The sequence below is a fragment of the Felis catus genome, chromosome A3, assembly GCF_018350175.1.
Source record: "Felis catus isolate Fca126 chromosome A3, F.catus_Fca126_mat1.0, whole genome shotgun sequence".
Lineage (NCBI taxonomy): Eukaryota > Metazoa > Chordata > Mammalia > Carnivora > Felidae > Felis > Felis catus.
The window spans coordinates 121,297,985-121,314,360 of record NC_058370.1 but is presented as its reverse complement, the minus strand read 5'-3'; the positions used below and the strand labels follow the sequence as shown (position 1 = coordinate 121,314,360).

Below are 16,376 nucleotides of genomic sequence, written 5' to 3'. Positions count from 1 at the left end.
AGGTGAGCGGTAACTTGGCTAGCCCTACAATGCCCTCTGTCTATTGGTTAGGGTCCTTCCCTCTGACCAATAAGCTCTGGAACTGCCGCACGGATCTCTGGGAGTTGTAGTTTCCGTGTAACTCCATCTACAGTAAACCAGCAACAATTTCTCCCTCAAGAAGGGTAGAGCCTTCCCTCACTTCTCGATTCTCTTAGTCTGAGAAGGGGTACAGGATCCCTAGAGTACGGTTTCTTAACTTTGGAGAGGAGATGGGGGTCAGGGGAATGGGAAGGTGTTGAGGACTTCTTTTAAAATGTGATAAAATCTCCCCAGAAAAGTGTTCTTATCTGTACACAAAACATTGTGCATTCACCGAAGCCTGTCCATAGACCTGTCTGAGTTACAAACTCCTGTTCTACATTTACTGGCCATAGCCCAGGGACCTAGTGTGACACCAGACTTTAGACCAGCTATACACCTGGAGACTCTGGGCCATGCGGTGGAGTAGCCGATGGGGAATTTCAGATCCTGACCCTCATAGTACAGTTGACCGTCGTCTTTCTTGAACAAAACATCCAGTTTTGGTACTTCAGCGATGCTGGTAACCTAAAATCTCTTACCCAAACACCTGGGAGAATGGGGGTGGGGCAGATGGAAGAAGAACACTTCCAGGGCCCACTCTGGCTGCCTTTACTCAGGTTTTTCTCCCCGTGCTTATATTCCAGTGCCATTTATCAGAATCATACTTTCACACTGATTTTTGGAACAATGAGTGAGAGAAAAATTAAAGGTCCATTCATTCTTCAAGCAAATGTTACCTCCTCCAAAGATATCTTTCCAGATTCCTGGGACTCTTTTGGGTGGAGGTGAAGGGTCTGGCGTGGAAGAGGAGCTTAAGTTGTAACTTATTCATTCATTCCACAGCAGGAATCAACCATGCTGTAACCACCCGTCACAAATTTCGTTCTTTGACGACATGGATTCTACCTCAATTTAACTGTCATCAGCAGGGCGCAGTTCTTTGCCTCGAAAGGTGGGAACCTACCTGTGAGTGGGGCAGAACGAGGCGGGAAGCTTGAATGAGGGTTGAGGGTGATTGGGGTAAGGTAATGATTGGTTTCCTCCCACCCTCCCCTCCCCCGCACCTCGCATCCCCAGATTGCTCCTGCAATCCCGGCAGCCAAGCCAGTACGTACTTCTCAGGTGCTTCCATAACGTCCTGAACTCCAAGGCAGTGAGCGTATCTACTTAAAGTGTTGGTTTAGTTGCCGGCTTTCCCCTAGTCTGTGGGACCGGGTTGACTCCCCAGAGCTTAGCACAGAGTAGATGCTAGGTAAATTTGTGTTGAACGGATGGATAGATAGATGGATAAATGGATGGATGGATAGATGGGTGGGTGGATGCGCGCGTGTCTCATGTCTCCCTCAGCATCCTCCCCAGTTAACGACCCTTAGCCTGGCAAGCTCGGGAGCAGCCGCTTCAGGGTCCCTTCCCCCGGGCCCCGCCCCAGCCGACCCCACCTTTCCGCGCCGCTCCGCCCCGCCGCCCCCTTCCCCGTGGCCCCTCCCCGCGCAGGTCCCGACTCCCGCCGCACCTCCTCCGGCTCTGCAGTGGCGGCGGGGAGGCGAGTCGGAGAGCCAGCGGGGCCAGGGCCGGAGCCGAGCCGGGGTCGGGGCAGCAGCGGGGACCCTCGGAGGCGGGGCCAGTGGGACTGCGATGGGCGTGGAGATCGAGACCATCTCCCCGGGAGACGGTACCGGGCGGCCGAGCTGGGGGAGGAGGAAGGGTCCCGGGGCGGAGCCGGGCGGGCGGGGGTCTGATTCAGAGGTGGCGCGGAGGGTGCTGAATCCGAGGCGGGCATAGGATGAGGGCGGTGAGAGGAGATCCCAGGAAGGATTGTTGGGAATCTAGCAGACGATCCTCCACCATCCCCTTCCGCGCCGGCTCACCTAGGGGAACGAAGGCGGCGGCCAGGAGGCGGGGGTCTGCGGCCCGTCACCGCCCCGGGGGCCTCGGGCCGCCGCTGCCTCGGCTGGAACCTCTCGGTTATCCGCTACTGCTGGTTTCCCAGAGCAGGCTTTTAGTTCTGCTTTCCCTGCCCTGCTAGGTGAGCTCTGGAAACAGCTGGAAGGGTTCTCTTCTGTTTGGGGCAACCCTTTCCAATGCGCCCCCCTCCGGGCCTCCGGTCGGGCGGCCCCTGTGGGCTGGGCGGTGAGACGTTGTGGGGACCGAGCCAGTCTGGGAAGGAAGAAGCGCTCCCTCCGCCTCTGCATCTCGCTTTATCCTCCCCGCCCCACTCAGCCTCTCCAGCCATCCTGTACACTCCCATGGCTTTCATTACCGTCTGCAAACCGATGGCCTCCAAACTTAAGCCTCCAGCTCAGATCTCCGACCTGAGTTCAAGGTGGTCCATTTATCCAGCTGCTGCTCGACCTCTATCTGGATGTCTCACGGATACCTAATTCAGCAAGTCCAAAACAACTAACTCTCCTGTCCTCCCCACTTCCAAGCGCTCCTCTGTATTGCCTTTTCCCTGTCCCCAGGACTGGCACCACTCACTCCCCCAAGCCAGACATCTCTTGTATAATTGGGTATGGATGTGCAAGGAATAGCCAGTTTTAAGTTTTTTAAATGAAACTTAATCCACTCCAGAGTCCCCATGTCTGCAGCAGAATTTGACAGACAAATTTCACGTGAGACATAACTCACAACCCCCACCTTCTCTAGGAAATGAGAGGACCTCAGGGTTCCAGGCCACACTCCTCGTTAAAAGGCAGTGATTCCTAGATCCTAGCCACTACCCTGATCACCCAGCAGGTACAGACTTCTTTGACCCAGCTGAGAACTATGGTGCTGGGTCCCAGGAGGCATCTCCCTGACACCTTGTCACACCCCAGGGCACTGTCATTGATTTCTGCCAGGGGGCTGCAGGCCTCTTCTCCCTTCCTTGGTTCATAGTAGCTTTTAGAGTTATTTTGAGGGAGAGAGTGTGCACCCCCAGTGTGCACACACACAAGCTGAGGAGAGACAGAGAGACAGAGAATCCCAAGCAGGCTCCACGATGTTTGTGCAGAGCCAGATTCGAGGCTCCGTCTCAGGAACCCTGAGCTGAAATCAAGAGTTGGGCACTTAACCGACTGAGCCACCCAGGCACCCCGAGGGAGATTAGATTTTTAGAGAAAGCCTGAAAGAGCTTTGGCCTTCTACTTTTAACAGTCTAAATTCTTGAGCCAGGAAAGCACAGAAGGGCCAAACTACTGTACTGTTACATTGGGGACACCGTCTTGGTCGAGCCCCACACCAAGTCCTTTCAAGTCCTTCTGCTGAAAATTTCTGGGTTCCATCCCTGTAGCCCCTGCCCTGGTTCAGGCCAACATCACCTCTCACTTGGATTTCCGCATATCCTCTAAACTGGGCTCACCACCTTCAGTCTCACCTCTCTGCTTTCCATCTGGCCTCCCTAACTCACCACCTATTTTTCACACCGTAGCCTGTGGACTCTTTAAAATGCATATGTGACTGTTCTGTCCCATTCTGCTCCTCACCCTCCCCACCCCCCGCTTCGTGTTTTAATGAATCTTCCGACTCCTTCTGCAGACAGATGGTAGTCCGGCTGAGTCTTACCTTCCACACCAGAGCCTCATCTCTTCCTACCAGTAGCAACCCCCACTACCACCATTTCCCCTAGCTTTAGCAGGCTGCCTGCAAATTTGTTAAACACGCCAGTTATTCTGCAAATATTTATTGAACGTGTACTATGTAGTTGGGGTTAGAGCGGTGTGCCAGACAGGGATCCCACTATCGCTCGATTCTAGGCCTTTGAACATGTTGTTCACTCTTCCCAGATTATCTCCCTTTACTTCCTCTGGCAAACTGCTTATCTTTTAAGACTCAGTTGAACCATGATCTCCTCTCAGATGCTTTCCCTGACTCCCATAGAGTCCTCTACATGTTGGCTCACTTGTTAGCTTCCCAAATGCTTTGTTACCCAGGCTTGTGGCCTGGTAAATTCCACCCAGATTTATAGCTCCAGTACAGATAACTCCATCTGCCTATTGCAACATAAGCTCAGATAGATGTCTAATAGGCATCTCAAAATTGCCAACTGCTCGGGGCGCCTGGGTGGCTCAGTCGGCTTCGGTTCAGGTCATGATCTTGCGGTTTGTGAGTTCAAGCCCCACATTGGCTCTGTGCTGACAGCTCAGAGCCTGGAGCCTGCTTCTGCTTCCGTGTCTCCCTCTCTCTTTGCCTCTCCCCTGTTCACGCTCCATCTCTTAATAATAAATAAATGTTAAAAAAATATATATATACTTTTAAATTTTTTTTCAACGTTTTTTATTTATTTTTGGGACAGAGAGAGACAGAGCATGAACGGGGGAGGGGCAGAGAGAGAGGGAGACACAGAATCGGAAACAGGCTCCAGGCTCTGAGCCATCAGCCCAGAGCCCGACGTGGGGCTCGAACTCACGGACCGCGAGATCGTGACCTGGCTGAAGTTGGACGCTTAACCGACTGCGCCACCCAGGCGCCCCAAAAATATATTTTTTTAAATTGCCAACTGTTCAAATCTGCTCCTCCCCAGTCTTCCCCACCTGGAATTAGTTCCACTGTCCATCCAGTTCCCCAAACTGAAAACCCAAGTGTTGTACTCGATGTCTCCCTCTCCCTCATCCCAGACCCATTTCCACTCCATTAGTGTACCCTGTCAGTCCCGCTTCCCAAATATATCTATTTTGCTCTCTTCTCTGCTGCCACCACGTTAATTCAAGCCATAATTGATTTCCTGTCTGGATTATTGAAACAGGCACCTAATCGTCCATCCTACACACAGCAGTCAGAGTGATCTTATAAAATCTTAATTCAGATTATGTCATTCTCTTGCTTAAAACCCTCCAGTGGCTTCCTGTTGCACTTAGAATTAAATCTGGCTCTGCAATGCTGGGCATGATCTGGCTTTTTCCCACTTGCTTCCTTCTCCTTCTCTTCTTTCCAGTCACCAGGCCTCCTTTCTATTCTGCAAATGCTCCAGTCCTTTCCTGCCCCAATGTTTGTGCCCTTGGAGCTCCCTCTTCCTGCAGTGCTTTCCCCAGCATTTTGCTCAGCCTTCAAGATTCAGTCCAAATGTCACCTTTTCTGAGAGGCCATCCTGAATCACCCTTTCTAAAATGGTCTGTCCATTGTATCTCTCTTTAACTCATCATTGTGTTTATTTCATTTAAAGAATTATCATAATCTAGAGTTGTCTTGTTTATTTGTGTATTGTTTTGTTTCCCCCCATTAGAATGTAAACTCCAAAGGAGTTGGGATCTTGTCTCTGTGGTTTACTGCTGTGTCCCTGAAATCAGGCCCAGGCTTTGCATATAGTAGATACTCTGTAAATATTTGTGAATGATTATGCTTATTAGTCCTTGGTTGCAGTCATCATCCTCCATTGTAATCTATTATTTATGGATCTGTTTCCCTAACTTCACCATGAGTTCATAGGTTGCTCTGTGTTTCTGGAATCTAGTCCATAGTAGGCTGTCAGTAAATGTTTGTGGAAATGGGGGCACCTCGGTGGCTCAGTCAGTTAAGTGTCCAACTGTTGGTTTTGGCTCAGGTCATGATCTCACAGTTCATGAGCTTGAGCCCTGTGTCGGGCTCTGTGCTGATGGCATGTAGCCTGCGTGGGATGCCCGCACTCTCTGCTCCTACCCCACTTATTCTCTCTGTCTCTCTCTCAAAATAAATAAATAAACTTAAAAAAATGTTTGTGAAATGGATGAAGGAAAGTTAAAGGAATGATCAAAGAAAAGAAAATAATGGGGTGCCTGGGTGGCTCAGTTGGTTAAGCATCTGACTTCGGCTCAGGTTATGATCTTATGGCTCCTGCATTCAAGCCCCTAGTCGGACTCTGTGCTGACAGCTCAGAGCCTGGAGCCTGCTTTGGATTCTGTGTCTCCGTCTCTCTCTCTCTCTGCCCCACCCCTGCTTGCGCTCTGTCTCTCTCTCTCAAAAATAAATAAACATTTTTTTAAAATTTTAAGAAAGGAAAATAGAAAGGAGAGAGCATAGTTGAGGAACCCAAGGGAATAAAGTTCAAATCAAATAAAAAGCCTCATACAAGGCACAGAGCCAGAACTAGAGCCGTGGGCATCTCCATGGTATGGAGGGGAATGTGGGTCAGAGCTCTGGGTCATAGTCACATCTGAATGTCCCAAGTGACTTTTTCCAATGCCCTATTCATTCATCTGCCCTCATGTCTCCTTGCAGGAAGGACATTCCCCAAGAAGGGACAGACGTGTGTGGTGCACTACACAGGTAGGCTTTGCTCCCTCAGCCTTCATCCAGACCTGCCCCTCCCAAGGGAGGTCTCTCCTCTGCTACTCCTCTCTAGAGGTATCTGCTCCCTAGATCAGGCCCAAAGCCCAAGGTAGCCAAGTCTCCCTGTGACCAGTTGTCCCCTACTTCTCGAGCCAGCCTTGTGGGCATGGGAAAGGGGGCTTGCAAGGTTACCCCTTCCCATTTGTACCAGCAGGAGCCATCTGTGGAGCCAGCCTCTGATTGGGCCAGGCACCTCCATTCCCTTCCCTCCGTTGTGGGCAGGGTGGGGCCTGGCCCTCCTTGTTCTGTCTGATATTTAGAAATCCCTTCTTGAAGCTCTGAGAGCCCTGATCTTCCCTGCAGGCTCCCTTTTCCTCCTACAATATTATTAGAGAAGGGGAGGGTGACTTCCTCAGCATTTCCTTTCTTTTTTCAGAAATAGACTGTTCAATTCAGCGTGCTGTTATTGAGCACCTACTGTGTGCAAGATGCTGTGTGGGCACTGGGGACACAAAGGTGAAAAGGCAGGATTCCTTCCTTCTTTGGGGCTGTGGGGAGTGGCAGAGCCAAGTCATCCAGAGGCTCTGCTGCAGTGTGACAGCTGGGGCAACAGCAGTGCCTGTCTCAGGGCACTGTGGGACTTGCAGGAGAGCCCCACATCTCTGCGGACCCCTCTTGGATGCTCTGTATTGGAAGGTCAGGTGGGCTGAGGAACATTCTAGATGGAGCTCCTGAGGACTGCTGGCAGGAAGATCACAAGCAGGTATTTGTTCCAAGAGAAGTGAATGCTCTGCCTTGTGACCTGCTTCCCAATGTGGCAAAGTTGGTGACAGCCACTTAGCAGACGGCAAGGCCAGTTTAATTCCTAGGACGTATTCAGATGGGGCCATTTTTAGCAGTTCTCTGGGCCAGTGTGAAGTGCCAGGTTAATTCTAGGCAGACGGTGTGGGTATTTCTCAACAGCTGTGTTGCCGGTGGCTGGCGTCAGTGAGCTAGAGCTCTGTGTTATCTCCCTGTTACTGGCCTAATTACCATGAGTCCCCTGGGGCCTCTGACCTGTGTAATTGATTTATCTGTTCTACATGTTGTAGATAGACCAGTGCTTATCAAGTTACTAAAACCACAACATCCTTTTGCAAAGACTTTTCGGAGTAGATACAGGGAGCAGGCCATGTGCATTAAACACTAGCATCAGCCAAGAGTGTGGGGAGGACCGTCTCATCAAACCCAGCAGAAGATTATAGGGGACTTTTTGGTAAACTTTTTAATTAAAAATAAATACAGTAGAGGACATAAATCTAAGATGTACAGCTCAATGGAATTTTTCGAAGTGATCACACTTACATAACCACCACCCAGATCAACGTGTACATTTCCAGCACCTCCTGGCATCTCCCTCCTGCCTCCTCCCAGTCATTACACCTCCCTGAAGGTAACCAGCATTCATACTTTTGTCCCCATCGATTGGCTAGGCCTGTTATTGAATACCATATAAATGGAATCACAGAGTATGTACTCTTTTGTGTTTGGCTTATTTCACTCAATACTATGTCTGTGAGATTTGTCCAGAGTCATTGGTTTTTTTTTATTCCCATACAGTTCATCGTATGAATGTACCACAATTTATCTTTTCTAGAATTGATGAACACTTGGGTTTCTGATCGTTTTTGGCTGTTATGAATACTGTTGCTTTGAACAGTCTTGTAGGTGTCTTTTGGTGCACGTATGTACACATTTTGTTTAGGCATATACCCTGAAGTGGAGTTATTTGGGCATAGGGTTGTACCTATCCTCTGCTTTAACAGATACTGCCAAACAGCTTCTCAAAGTAGTTGTGCCAATTTCCACTGCCACCAGCCATGTAGGAAGGCTCCAGTTCCCCTGCATCCTCATCGACACATGGCATTATCATGTTTTTGTTTTGTTTTTGGCCCCCTTGGGTGGGTGCCCAGTGTATCTTATTGTGGTTTTGATTTGCATTGCCCTGATGACTAATGAAGTTGAGTACCTTTTCATGTGCTTACTGGCCATTCGAATATCCTCTTTAGTCTGCTCGAGTTTTGTCCAGTTATAAAAATTAGGTTGGATGCCTTTTACTTATTGATTTAAAGGAGTTTTTTACATATTCTGGATATGAGTCTTTTGTTGGTTATACTGATTCCAGTCACCTCCCATGCCAAGGCTTGTCTTTTCACTCTCTCAATGGCATTTTTTGAATAGAAGTTCTTAATTTTAATGAAGTCCTATGTATCAATCTTTTCCTTTATAGTTAGTACCCTTGTGTTCAGCTCAGAAGTCTTTGTCTATTCCTAGGTCATGAAGATATTCTTCTGTTTATTATCTTGTAGAAGCCTTATTATTTTATTTTTCATACTTACATTTGTGATTTATCTGGAATTTTTTTGTGTGTGCATAAAGTAGGGCTCAAGGTTAATTTTCTCCATATGATATATAGTTGGTCCAGCAACAGCAATTTAAAAAAATATATCCTTTATCTGTTGCATTGCTGTGACACCTTTGTCAAATCAAGTAACCGTATAGATGTTGGTCTGTTTTTAGGCTGAATTGTTTTGGCTGAACTTGTAGCTGTAGATAACTGTATCTGGTCTGAAGTATATGAAATCTGAAGAAATTGGGGAATGAGGAAGTCAATTACCAAATGGAGTGTGTGTGTGTGTGTGTGTGTGTGTGTGTGTGTGTATCCATATGTGTATATGTCCAAGTATATGTCTGTGTAATTATATGTAGATTTGTGGATCTAAATATTTTCTTAGCATCTGTTTGAACATCAGGGTTTTTCTTCTGAATGTGTGTGCTTAGGTGCCCATGAGCACATGTGAACATTTCTGTGTATTGGAGTATCTTAGCAACCTGTGTGTATGCATGAGTTTTTGTAAGACCTCCTTAGTAAAGGGTTTTCTCCTTCGCCTGATTTAATACCCAGGGCAAGAGTCCAATTTATTCTACCTAGAAAGTAGGAAAATAATACTCTCCCTTGTATATATTTAAATTGTAGGAATTAGAAGAAGTGGAATCATGGATGCGCAGACATTAAGCTTGTTCAGACCGCCCATGTTAAACATGGCATATCTGAAGCCATGAGAAAGGGAGTGATTTGTCTAACTTCACACAATGAGTTAGTGCCAAAATGAAGTCAGTATCCAGTCTCTGAACTCACAGTCCAGATCTTTCTCTGGTCCCAAATTGGCTTTTGTCATGGTCTGTGGGCTGCAGGAAGAAATCGTGGAAGAGCATTGTTTACAGGCCTGACCTTTGAACTAGTCACCGATAAGAACTAAAAATACCAAAACAGCTCTTGAGGGACACCTGACTGGCTCAGTTGGTGGAGCATGTGGCTCTTGATCGCAGGATTGTGAGCTCAAACCTCACATTGGGTCCAGAGATTGCTTAAACAAATAAACTTTAAAAAGAGAGAAAGATACAGTTCTCGAGCCTTAGACAGCTGGAATGAGACAATATTTGTACATCAGGGATGACACCTGGCTAAGGGAGGCTGCAGATTGTTAGAGACAGCACTGGGGTGTTCCAGATTCAAACAGGCCCTTTTTATGGGGTGTGGGGGCCACCATTGACTGGCTGGGTCACCTTACTCTGTTCATTGCGGGGGGGGGGGGGTGGGGATGATGTAGCTTTTGTTTTTTTGTTTTGTTTTGTTTTTTATGAGCAGGGGAGAGGGGCAAAGGGAGAGAGAGAATCTTTTATTTTTTTAAGTTTATTTATTTATTATTTCTGAGAGGGAGAGAGAATACACACAAATGAGGGAGGGACAGAAGGAGAGAGGGAGACACAGAATCCAAAGTAGGCTCCAGGCTCCGAGCTGTCAGCACAGAGCCCAACACAGGGCGGGATCATGACCTGAGCCAAAGTCCAACGCTTACCAACTGACTGAGCCACCCACGCGCCCGATGATGTGGCTTTTGGGTTTTGCATGTTGGGGGAAAACAGGTGAGGACTCAACCTGAGGCAGAAACATGCTTAGGCTGAGGAAGTAGCACAGAAAAAGTTGTAAAGTGCAGAGGTATTTGAGAAAGGTATATTTGAGAGGTATTTGGGAAAGGTATTTGAGAAAGGTGTGACCTGAATAAGACATGGGGGGAAGGAAAGAAAGAGGAGAGCAGAGAGAGGGTTATCAGACAGGCAGTAGCTAGATCTTGAAGTGCCTGTGCCCAGTGTAGGCATTTGGATTCTGCCACGGGAGCTATTGACAAGAGGATATTGCTATCCTTTTAAGCAAGAGAGTAATATGATCAGATACATGTTTATGAAAGACCGTCATTCTGGGTACCGAGTGGAGACTGGAAAGGAGGAGTGAGAGTGGAGAGAAAGACCAGTTAGAGGGTGTTCCTGTGCACGAGTGAGACATGATGGTGACTTGGTGTGGTCCCAGGGTGGTGGCAGTAGAAATGGAACGTGTAGAACGTAAGTAGATTGCAAAGACATGTAGCACTAAGTGATAGTCCATATTGAGGGAGTGGGTAAGGCAGAGTGAGGTATCTGGGTTTCTTGCTTGGGCAACAAGACGGGCAGGGAGATCTGAAGAGGCGCAGGTTTGTACAGAATAGGAATTCCATTTTAGACATGTGGACCCAGAATGGGGTGTTAACTCATGGCCACAGCTCTTCTCCACCCTATTCTTGCTTTCACAGGAATGCTCCAAAATGGGAAGAAATTTGATTCATCCAGAGACAGAAACAAACCTTTCAAGTTCAGAATTGGCAAACAGGAAGTCATCAAGGGTTTTGAAGAGGGTGCAGCCCAGGTAGGATGAGGATCCTCATTAGGGGGGATTTGAGGAGTTGGAGTCTGGGCTCGGGACACCGCCCCTGCCCTATCACAGACTGCCACTGCTTTGACTCTACTGCTACGGCATGGTGACGCCATCTAGGTTCAGCCCCTGGCTTTGTGACCCCACTCCTTCCCTTTCATTGCCAGCATGACTTTAAGTCGCTGGGGCCCTCATTCCAAGTACATCCCTGTGGGCTTGCTCAGAACTAGCTACGACCTACCAGCTGTCTGGGACTGAGGCAGCTAGAGAGTTGGGGGGCAGGGAGGGGGGTGGTGGGCCAAGGTATTTTTTTTTTTTAACTTAAAAAAGTAATTTCCGACCTTACAAAAATATCATGGAAATAGTTCCCATATATTCTTTACCCAAATGTTAACAGTTTACATAACCATGGTAAAACGATCCCATTACATTAATTTGTGATCAATTACACATTAACATTGATGCAGCACTGTTAACCAATACATTCAAATGTTTGAGTTGGTTATTAAAATTTTTAGATCTGTTTATTCAAATTTCACCATTTGTCCGACCAATGCCAGACGTTCTTGATGGCTGCTGTGTGGAGCCCTGGTTCACACTCTTCTCCCTTGGTCTGTGAAGTCATATGGTGCTTTTAGTGTAGGTCTCTTAGCCCTCGCCTCCTTGCGGTGGCCTCTGATTGCTTAACGTCTTTAATGGACTGCTTCTCTTACCTCCTCGATTGTGTACTTGTACATGTGCTGTTTATACACCCTCTTTAGGTTCTTTTGGAAGGGGGTGAGGAACAATTAGGAATACCTTGAAGTGTTTAGGCCATGCGCTAAATGAATAACCAGCAGTGGTTGTCAGATGAATGAATTTGGGACGACTTTGTGGAAGTTAGTGCCCCACAGTGAAGTCTCTGCTAGTCTGAGACAGAATCCAAATTCTGCATCACTTCAGTGTGCCACACAGAAAATTCATCTCAGATCTTCAGAGTTATCAGGAGGATAGTTTGGGAAAATGCCATAGTTATCTTACTTTTTTCTTTTAAATCAAGCTGGGTCCTCTTTCTCCTCTCCCCATCTGCCCCCATCCCTGCTAGATGAGCTTGGGGCAGAGGGCGAAGCTGACCTGCACCCCCGATGTGGCGTATGGAGCCACGGGCCACCCTGGTGTCATCCCTCCCAATGCCACCCTCATCTTTGACGTGGAGCTGCTCAACTTAGAGTGAAGGCGGGAAGGAGCTCGAAGTGGCTGGAGATGGCTGCTGCCCACCCTCCTAGCCTGCTCTGCCACTGGGACGGCTCCTCCTGCTTGGGGCTCTTGATCAGCGCGCTAACCTCACTGCCCCGCGGCATTATCCATTCTCTGCCCAAGTTGCTCTGTATGTGTTCGTCATTGTTCATGCGCATCTTTGCTTAAGGAAACTTCGGTTGCAAATCAAAACATTTCAGGTTGTGCATTTTGCGTGATGCATGCAGTAGCCATTTCTGATCGCAGAACACAGATTTCTTGTTCGCACAATCTACACTGCCTTACTTAAGCCAGACACACAAGGTGCTCAGACATGAAATGTACATGGTATACACAGAGGGACTTGAGCCAGTTACCTTTGCTGTTACTTTCTCACTTAGAAGTTCTGTTGGCTGCTGACTTACACAATGTCCTCTTTGGAAATGATATGTAAAATAAAGGCTCTGTGCTTGACAAATTCCTGTCCATCCTTATTGTAGGAAGGAAGTGCTTTAAGGAATGCATAAGCCAGTTGCCCTTGGGAAAGAGTGGAAAGGAGACTTCCAAGTAGCCAGGAATGATAATAAACATAATAGCTATGATGTGAGTATTTGTATATGCCGGGCCTTGTTCTATATATATATATATATATATTTTTTTTTTTTAATGTTTATTTATTTTTTGAGAGAGACAGAGACAGAATGCGAGTGGGTTAGGGGCAGAGAGAGAGGGAGACACAGAATCCAAAGCAGGCTCCAGGCTCTGAGCTGTCAGCACAGAGCCGGACACGGGGCTCGAACTCCCGAGCTGTGAGATCATCACCTGAGCCGAAGTCGGACGCTCAACCGACTGAGCCACCCAGGTGCCCTGATATATTTTTAAATACAGTTGCCACCAACCCTCTAAAAAGCCCTACAGGGTAAGTATTAACTTGCCACTCACCTCACGGGCTCAGAATTCTTCTCTGAATAACTAAAGGAATATATCGTGTTCAAACTGCTAGCAGTCCAGCATAGGATTTGAGCACTTTATGTGACCTTGCTACGTCTGTCTGTTTGGACTTAAGAGGAGTTCCCGACCCAGATGGAAAAGAACACTCACTGTGCACCTGAACAAATGAAGGGTGTTTTAGGTCTTGGAGCCATACACTAACTCACACTGGGAAGTTACTTTTGAAAGGAATGTGTGATTCTGAGCTTGTTTTTGTATTTACTGCTTAGTTTCATCTAGATTTGCCCTCCTATTGGGGAATTACTTTGGAGTAGAATGTAGGATTCTGAACTTGTTTTCACATATACTGCTTACTTTCATCTGTATTTACTGTAACTTATGGAAATTCCCACTTATTGCTGGTGGGTTGTGTGTTTGTCAAAGGAGCCTGGGGCAATGTGGTTAGGAGATTTTTCTTTTGACACAGGTGAGGAAAGCTCTTAGCCATAGTCAGGGTTATTCTGTCAGGACTTAGAATTAAGACTGAGGAGAGGCTGAGAAGTTAGCAGTACTTATGGAGAAAATGAAGTGAGAAAGGGACTGCTTTACTTTTTTAAGTTTATTTATTTATTTGTGAGAGAGAGAGAGTATGTGAGAGTGGGGCAGGCGCAGCGAGAGAGGGAGGCAGAAGATCTGGAGCAGGCTCTGTGCCAACAGCAGAGAGCCCGACATGGGGCTTCAACTCACAAACTGTGAGATCATGACCTGAGCCAAAGGCAGACACTTAACCAACTGAACCACTCAGGTTCCCTGGGGCTTCTTTGTTTTTAATCGCCCAGTCCCTGGACTCACTTCTGTTACAGGAGCAGACCAGCCAGAGGGTGCTGTACTCCTTCCTTTAGAGTATCGTTGTTCCTCACTTTCCTTGACGACACAAATGTCTGATAATTTCTCAGAACTTAGCCTTTGAGACATACTCATGTTTTCTGCTGTGACACCAGTAGAATAAAATTAAAAATGGCATCAAGGACCATTTCAGGTGTCCACTGTGGAGTCGTGTAAGGTCTCAGAGTATTCAGAGCCTAGGTGGTAATGAGAGACACCCACTAAGGGAACAAAAACAAACCAACCAATGCAAGTAACTACTGGCTAGCACCTGAAAAGGATACGTTAGGCTTTGCAGGCCTTGCTTTCCTGGCGCTCTTAAAAGATGATGCAGAAAATGATGAGACACCATGCTAATGAGTTTGGACATTGTCCTGTGAAAGCCACTGAAAGTTGTTCGGCAGGAGTGGTGATGAGATCCATGTCATACCAGTTATTTTCAAATTCTTTGTCAACACTTTGTATCTATTCATACAAAATCTTTCTCAGAAACTCAAAATTTAACCTGGGTAAACACAAAGCAACTCTAGCTGCTCTTATGCATTCATAAGAAAATGCATATGAGCATGCACGTACACGTGCAGGAACACAATCATCCCGTGTGCTTTTTTAAAATTTATTTTGAGACAGAGAAAGTGCATGTGCAGGGACAGGCAGAGAGCAAGTGAGAGAATCCCAAGCAGGCTCCACGCTGTTAGCGCAGAGCCTGATGCTGGGCTTGATCTCACGAACCAGGAAATCCCAATCTGAGGTGGGACCAAGAGTTGGACGCTTACCTGACTGAGCCATCCAGGCGCCCCACCCCTTGCACTCTTAAAAGCAGTTTGAAAAGCTGAGCCTTCAATGCCTGGTGCAGTGGACTGATTTTAAGTATATCCTCAGCATCAAAGCACACACAGACCTGGCAGAGTAGGTGCTCAATATTTATCTACAGAATTCAAGTTCTTATAACTTAACTGGGACAGGCCACAAAATTGCCAAATAACTGGAATTTTTAAAACTCTTAGCCATAGGTCATGAAATTCAGCTAAGAGATCGACTAATCCAAATAATAGACTGGCCATCATTGTCAATAGAAGCAATTTTCCCTGGTTATTAACTTAAAACAACTGCCCTCGAGGCAAGCCAGTCTGCCATGTAGACACAAGCACACTGTCTGTTTTCCCCTTACCAAAAAGCCTTTAATGTTATTTATTTTTATGAGAGAGAGAGAGAGCACGCAAGATGGGGAGGGGCAGAGACAGAGGGAGACAGCTGATCTGAAGTGGGTTCCAGAGTCCAACATGGGGCTCAAATTCATGAACTGTAAGATCATGGCCTGAGCTGGTCAGATGCTTCACCAACTGAGCTACCCAGGCACCCACCAAAAAGCCTTTTAGAAAATTATTTTACATTAGTAAATACCTAAAGGGGCACCATGCATTACACAAATGATAAGGAATTCATAAAAGCATTCATAAGAAAATTAAAGCTATGGCTCCTTTGTGATCTCCCTGCCCTTCTTAGAAATAATTCTTTCTCCTCTTTTATAGTGCTTTCAAAAAGCACTGACATAATTAGTCAGTAATTAAAAACAAGGGTAATTTCTTCATTTCCAATAGTAGGCTTTGGCAAGACAGTACCCAAAGTATAGTATATGTGCTGCCGAAGCGAGCACAACAGTACCCAAAGTATAAAACAGCATATTCTCTTAAAGCTAAATGCATTTAAAAGTAAAGTAGATACTTTTGTACATTTAAATGATTCAGCGCTTATACCCTTCAAACTGATTTGGGGTTATAGTTATATCCAAAACAGTCGGTCCACATTTTTCCATTTGGCCATGCCTAAACTATAAAGAGAAAATTATAGTTATCTTCCAAGCTGCCAAGCTGTGGTGAATGTAAAACCACACGATTTCCATGTTGTGGGAGCATATAAGAACAAGCATTAAATACTCCATTTATGGCAAAGATACACAATGAGGGAAGGTCCAAGATATTCACAGACACTTGTTAACCAAAGGGAAAGACTACACAATACAGTCTTAGACATGTAACAACCAACACCACTACCCAAGAAGCTCGCCCTCAGATCTCTAACAATGTGCTGTCACCTGAATGGCCATTTATAGAACTGACTTCTGTTTCAAGGACAGGGTACCCATATTGACAAAGGTGTTAACTGTAAAGCAAGTATTATTCAAATGTATTGGCATGGTTAATACTGGTTGATGTTACAGCAACTTGTTATGTAAGCATTTTATTCATTCAACCAACACAATGAGCTTTGGTTT

General features: G+C 46.6%; 1 protein-coding gene and 1 long non-coding RNA gene across 4 annotated transcripts in view; both read left to right on the top strand.

Moving 5' to 3' along the window:
* The first annotated feature begins 11 nt into the window (after positions 1-11).
* LOC123384586 lies at positions 12-1,016 on the top strand. The gene is made up of 2 exons (XR_006595904.1): positions 12-164; positions 907-1,016. It is a non-coding gene; the product is annotated as an uncharacterized LOC123384586 (long non-coding RNA).
* Positions 1,017-1,534: 518 nt separating this feature from the next.
* Positions 1,535-16,376, top strand: part of FKBP1B (FKBP prolyl isomerase 1B) — an 18,013-nt gene continuing 3,171 nt past the window's right edge. Inside the window, exons 1-4 of one of the 3 annotated variants that reach the window (XM_023252064.2) lie at positions 1,538-1,735; positions 6,235-6,282; positions 10,953-11,065; positions 12,111-12,247. In XM_023252064.2, the coding sequence (XP_023107832.1) occupies positions 1,699-1,735; positions 6,235-6,282; positions 10,953-11,065; positions 12,111-12,155 (243 nt within the window). In that variant the 5' untranslated portion in view covers positions 1,538-1,698 and the 3' untranslated portion in view covers positions 12,156-12,247. Of the gene's footprint in view, positions 1,736-6,234; positions 6,283-10,952; positions 11,066-12,110; positions 12,765-16,376 lie in introns of those variants that run through there. The other 2 variants (XM_023252062.2, XM_023252061.2) reach the window with 2 other exon arrangements.